We start from the raw sequence: 6,224 nt of genomic DNA on the forward strand, positions 1-6,224 counted from the left end.
TGCGGCACTCAAGTGCCTTACATAGTGTAGTGGCTGTGCCTGGTACTGCAGTTGCTGTGTTGCTCTCTGCCAGGGTAAACTATTAAGGGAACACTCCAGGCAAAGCTAATCTATTGAATAATGCATGGCCTGTAGGGAGGAGCAGGACTCATTATATTCCTAGAACCTGGAGTCCTGTTCTTCCCTACAAAGTATAATTCAATGAGTGTTCCTTTAAGGACCTTCTATGCTGCATTTCAGACCACCATAAAATATTGCTAACTGCTCCTTGAATAAACCATCATTGATAAGGGGTTTGCCCACGAAAGAAAATTTTTAATCTCTAACCCCCTAGTCATGTTTACAAAAGATAATTTTTTTTTAACCGCTTATGTTACTTTTACTCAGTGTTCTTGCTGTTTTAGCTCCTATCACTTAGTGATAGTCAGTGTAATATTCCAGAATGTGAGTGGGGACTCTAAGCAGACACTTCAGGATCCGTCTGTGCTATGAGATGCTGTGTGCTGACAATGTGCTTAGATTATATGAGTACAGGGTGTAGCTACACTTTTAGGAAGTGCTTGTGTCCGAGCTGGTCTTGTAATGTAGGGGGTGAGTGCAAGAGGCGGCACTGAATTGTGCAGACAGTAGAAGCTATTCATGAGAAGAATCCGACCATGGTCGGAAGATTAATGGTCGGATCCAGGGGCAACCAAAAACTGTGTACACTAGGACTGATGGGGACCAGGTGGAATTATATCTGTGAAATGCTGTACTTTTCTTAATAACGGTAAATAAAAAAGTGTTATTTTGTTATCCTTAGTATTTTAAGAATCTTGTCTTTGTGGGAATACCCCTTTAAGGAGCCATTATAAGATATTATTTAAGATATTTAAGGTAAAAACACCTTAAAGGTTCAATTTAAATCACAATGAATCTTAAATTCATTAGTTTTATCCCAATGCCTCCATGTTGTGCCAGTCACTCCCTGTACACTCTAAAACACAGTGACTTCTCTTGTGCTGCACGTTTTCTCTGGAATGTGCTATCCTCGGCAGTCGGATTAACTATAGATTTAATGGCTGCTGTCTAATACCTGGCTCTTGCAACTGTGTGCGCTGCCGGATTCTTTTAAGAAGGTTGGGCTGTAAAAACAAGCAGTTTTGGCTTATGTTGCACTAATTCCTTAGTTTGTAAGATCAGGACCCCCACACCAAGTACGATGTCTCTAGTTGTCGAGTGCGTAACAGTGTGCCAGTTCTTCAGATGTGAGCAGTACAGCGGCAGTCAGAGTAGATGTGAGCAGTACAGCGGCAGTCAGAGTAGATGTGAGCAGTACAGCGGCAGTCAGAGTAGATGTGAGCAGTACAGCGGCAGTCAGAGTAGATGTGAGCAGTACAGCGGCAGTCAGAGTAGATGTGTGCAGTACAGCGGCAGTCAGAGTAGATGATGTGTGCAGTAAGTCGTTAGGTGTCTGGGATGGAATTAATCAGCATAAATTATTCAGGAATTAAAAGGAATGAATTACTCGTCTATCCCATTGATATTTAAATGTGTTGTGTGAACGCTGTTGTCTCTCCAGTAACAGAAGATACCGGGGAGTAATAGAAGTGGCTAATTTGTTACAAGGGCTGATCATTAGCTCTACATAATGAGTTGCTGAACATTGTAACGAGTTTATGAGATTAGAGGAGCGCTGCTCTGGAGAAGTCTATTGTGCTCGTCTGATAGTGACAGGAGACTGAGGTGCGCTGTAATGTCACAAGAGCAGCAGACACTCGTGTACTGGCACGGCGGTCGTCCCTTTAACTTGGGGTCGGGTGCTAGACCATCTGAAATTCTGGACTATTTGGTATTGGATATGAGACGTCGACTCTTTTCCTTCTCCATCCAATCGGTCAAACACACATAATAGTGGATTATGGCTCCATCAAACATAGAGAAGGTTCATAACTTTAACAATACGCTACAGTATTTGGGTGTATACCCCCCCCCCCCTCCATGTGGGGTCCATGCTAGTATAACCACTTATTGCCACCCCATCAAATGCAAAAGATATCCTGCCAAATTTAGGGTCTCAAAAAAAAAAAATAAATAAATAAAAATATCTTGACGTCTAAAAACTTAGGGGTTGGTCTGTGTGTTATATAATCGTACAGGACCAAACTAAACCTCCCTCAAGACTGGGCCGCCACTGTGATCAGAACCGCAACTTCCGTACTGGTTTCGACTATTGATCAAATGAGCAGATCCCCTTCTCCATTATCCCCGTAGACTTTGTATGGAACGGTCATCCAGTTGGATGTAAGTTGTAATCCGGTAGCTCTCAGCGGCTCTTGTACTTTACCTTTGGACAGGGGACGCTGGGGACATGTAAGAAACTTGTACAGTGTGTGAATAATGGAAATGATGATCCAGAAATTGGTTGCCCGTCGATGGTGAATGGATGACACCTGCAGAGTGACAGAGCTGAGCCGTCTGTACACAAGATATTCCCACTAGACGCCCCATCACCTGTCTTCTATGAAACTCAAACAGGTCTGATTAACCGAAACCAGATCCCTGTTCTTGGCAAGGCAAACCAATATTTTTGTTTTCTTTTTGCTCGGACAGGTGTGAAGAGCGTGGAAGATTCCTCTCTGCTTCCAAGTTTCCCAATCTTCAGACCCTGAATCCTTCTCCCACCTCGGGGTATATAAGGCAATGCTATCTCTGTGGTTGAGAAGGTAAAACCATCATATGACTCCAGGGTCCTCTTCAGGCCCTTAAGATTGACGACAAGGAACAGATCCCCTGACTGTTCAGCCTTTGGCCTTACTACTGAAGAAAATGCTCCTGCTCTTAGTAATCCTGGCTGCCTCCTCTGTGAGGCCAGCTCCATTCTTTGAAGACATGGAGGAAGAGGAGGAGGGATCTACCTATCTACGTCTGGACACAGATCATGGTGGACCTCAAGTGACTTCTGTTTCTGGGAATCATAGAGCTCCTCCTCTGTCTTTCCTCAACAATCCTTTTATTAAAAGGGACCAAGCTGATTCCTTCAAGCCAGTTTTCCAAGGAGCAGCCAGAGATCCTTCAAATGACGACATGGAAGAAGAAGCCATGAAAAGGAAACTTGTCTGGGAGAATGCCATCCGGAAGGAGGAAAGCAGGTCGCGCCCTGACCAGGTGCTGCCAATCGAACAAGATGCCCTGAAGAGATCAAGGTGCAACGCCCTGCCCTTCATACAGGTAAGAAAGTTACTTTTTGGATTTGCCTACTCCACATCTTTGATGCCAACTTATTGTGTTTTTGAGTTAAACTACTAAATAATAACTTATTGTCCGTGGGGTTGCATTGCGATCCCAATGGTTGGAGAATGCCAACCTGGCTGTATTTCTACATGACCACGTTGGCCAGCATCCGTGGCAGCTGGTAGTCCATTGGCAAATTCTGTAGTGCGTAGTCCGTAAGAGGAATCGAGGCTGTAAATCGAGCACAAGTAGATGATCATCTTCTTCATCGATCTCCTTGTTTTCAAGTCAACACCATGACCAATATGGCTCCTCGCTATCCATGCACTGTGGAATATTACAGGACCCCAACCTTTACAATGTATTTTTATCCCAATCTTTGACCTGTCCATAAAATAGTCCTATCCTATGGTATAGGTAACTCTGCAAATTTTACACCCTCCATTACAACCGGCAGCTGCATCCTCCGCCTCAAACAAAGCTATAATTTGCTTCCAGGATGGGTCAGACTTTCTAAGCTAAGGTCAAGGCTTCTGAGATTGGCCAGGAATACTACTGCCCCCTAAAGGATGAAATTCTATGATAGTCTATCCTTTCATTATCTAAGGTTATCATGATTGTTCTTGATAGTCATTGGTGGCTCTTCACATAAACCTTTGAGATTTTTTTTTTTTGTACATAATTTATAAAGTTGGTCTCAATAATATGTTGTGCCTTTTTTCCATTCCAGAACATCTTCAGGAAGAACTGTGCTCCCGTGCGGATCCCCAATAAGTTCTGCTTCGGTCAGTGCAATTCCTTTTACGTACCCGGTTGGCCTTCTGGTTTATCTCAGCCCTGCACTTCGTGTGCCCCCACCCGCTCCAGGCGCATCACTGTGCCCCTGCACTGTCGTGGAGGCAGGCTGTCGTGGGAAGAGGTGGTTCTCATAGAAGAATGTGACTGTGAGACCCGATATGACCGGATCGGCAGTGACGAGGGTTTTCTGCCAGTGTCCTCAGAACAAGACTAAATGAAAGACTCCTCCTGACGCAGGGCCTCTATAACGGCCTCTGAACCTCAAGTCCTTTTGCCACAGGAAAAGTGGGACCCCTCCTGACCCCTGGTGACCCTCCGACATTGTCTGAGACAGCCAGATGATATTTTATTTATTTTTTTATACAGTTTTTTTGACATTGCTCCCTATAAAGGGGGATACAAAACAAACTTCAACAATGGAATGTGTTTACATTCTGTATCTAGTTTTTAATGTAACCTTTTTTTATATATGTATTTTATACATTCCTTAATATAAAGGTGGTTCTCTGTTTTATGGTTTTCTTGGGAAAGCTGGTGTGGGAGGGATAATGGAGCCCCCCATCGGTCACGAGACAAGGGCTTCCTCCTTTGTACTGTAGATGGAGTGGTGGTCGTGCAGGCACGTTGTCATTCCATAACCCTATAAGGGGCGCTGATGGGAGGAGTCCAATGTTCGGCTATCCAGACCGTCTTGTAGAGCTGAATGCACCAGATGGAGACCAGGGTCTCGCATTCTATTGATCAAAGGTGTTCTAGAACCTTTTCCTAATTTGCATAAAACAAGAGAACGTCTTTATATATTGACGCCCGACCCTCTTGTGCCACGTACAGGTGCACAGGGCGTTGGGATTCTTAAGACTATTCATTATTGCAGATGTTTTTTAATATATCTTGCAATGTTTTTGACTTTCTCTTTAGAGACAGGGCAGATATTGTCTGATTCCGGTTTGTAAATTCCTTCTTTATCCCTATTCTTCCAGCGCGTTGCTGGTTTGCGCTTCCGGGACATGACCAAGGGAAGCAAACCCAGTAGTAGATGAGCTGAGTGCCAGTGTAGCCCGTGACTGCCATCTGCGGCTATGCCATAGTGACTACCAGCCACTATTACCAATGGTCTGGTCCTGAGCCTCGCAGCTATAGGTAGTAATACACCTGAGCTGTAGCAGTCTCTGCCCCCTCCCCTGGTAGCCAATCTTTGGGGGACATAATTCACTGCTGCACGGCTCACTTCCTGCACATCACCTGAGCAGCCTGTTGTATAGGAAGTGATGCCACAGGGAACATCTCAGCACATTATATTTTTTGTTGCACCAAACCTGTTTCTTGTGTATCTGCTGTCTGTATCTAGGATTTGGGGAAAGGTCTGTATGATCTCCCCCTCAGCTGTAACTGACTGACCAAATGTGGGTGTTATCACCCGATCCGGAATAAAGAGATTTTATTCATATTTTGCCTCTTTGCTGTGGTTCATATAATCCATTAATCTGAGCAAAACTCATCAGAAAACAGCAGCTACAGATTCCTCCAATACAGACCTTTACTGGACACGTCACATATTTAGGGGTAAAATGATCTTTTCTAGAACTGCCTGATAATCCGACATCTGTCATGTTATGTCATTGTTGTAATGGGGGTACTTTCACCCACACACAGGAAGCGAGTATATGCAGGATAACAGAAGTGCAGTGCACACATGCATATAGTAGTGGTAGTATTGTGCTCTGCTAACATATACAGGATAGGAGTAGTAGTAGTACTGTGCTGTGCCCATATATACAGGATCGGAGTAGTAGTACTGTGCTGTGCCCATATATACAGGATAGGAATAATAGTACTGTGCTGTGCCCATATATACAGGATAGGAGTAGTAGTACTGTGCTGTGCCCATATATACAGGATAGGAATAATAGTACTGTGCTGTGCCCATATATACAGGATAGGAGTAGTAGTACTGTGCTGTGCCCATATATACAGGATAGGAATAATAGTACTGTGCTGTGCCCATATATACAGGATAGGAGTAGTAGTACTGTGCTGTGCCCATATATACAGGATAGGAGTAGTAGTACTGTGCTGTGCCCATATATACAGGATAGGAATAATAGTACTGTGCTGTGCCCATATATACAGGATAGGAGTAGTAGTACTGTGCTGTGCCCATATATACAGGATAGGAGTAGTAGTACTGTGCTGTGCCCATATATACAGGATAG

The 6,224-nt window shown here is 44.1% G+C and overlaps 1 protein-coding gene across 1 annotated transcript; it reads left to right on the forward strand.

Moving 5' to 3' along the window:
* The first annotated feature begins 2,328 nt into the window (after nucleotides 1–2,328).
* On the forward strand, nucleotides 2,329–5,458 carry LOC140128140 (DAN domain family member 5-like). The gene is made up of 3 exons (XM_072149587.1): nucleotides 2,329–2,517; nucleotides 2,593–3,210; nucleotides 3,944–5,458. The coding sequence occupies exons 2-3, from the start codon at nucleotides 2,809–2,811 to the stop codon at nucleotides 4,223–4,225; spliced, it is 684 nt and encodes a 227-aa protein (XP_072005688.1). The 5' UTR covers nucleotides 2,329–2,517; nucleotides 2,593–2,808; the 3' UTR covers nucleotides 4,226–5,458.
* Nucleotides 5,459–6,224: the final 766 nt, after the last annotated feature.

Source organism: Engystomops pustulosus, chromosome 4 (genome assembly GCF_040894005.1).
Source record: "Engystomops pustulosus chromosome 4, aEngPut4.maternal, whole genome shotgun sequence".
Taxonomy (NCBI): Eukaryota; Metazoa; Chordata; class Amphibia; order Anura; family Leptodactylidae; genus Engystomops; species Engystomops pustulosus.

Coding starts and splice junctions, on each gene's coding strand:
- LOC140128140 (XM_072149587.1), top strand. CDS start 2,809: ATGCTCCTGCTCTTAGTAATCCTGGCTGCCTCCTCTGTGAGGCCAGCT. Junction 3,211..3,943: donor ACGCCCTGCCCTTCATACAG/GTAAGAAAGTTA, acceptor TTTCCATTCCAG/AACATCTTCAGGAAGAACTG.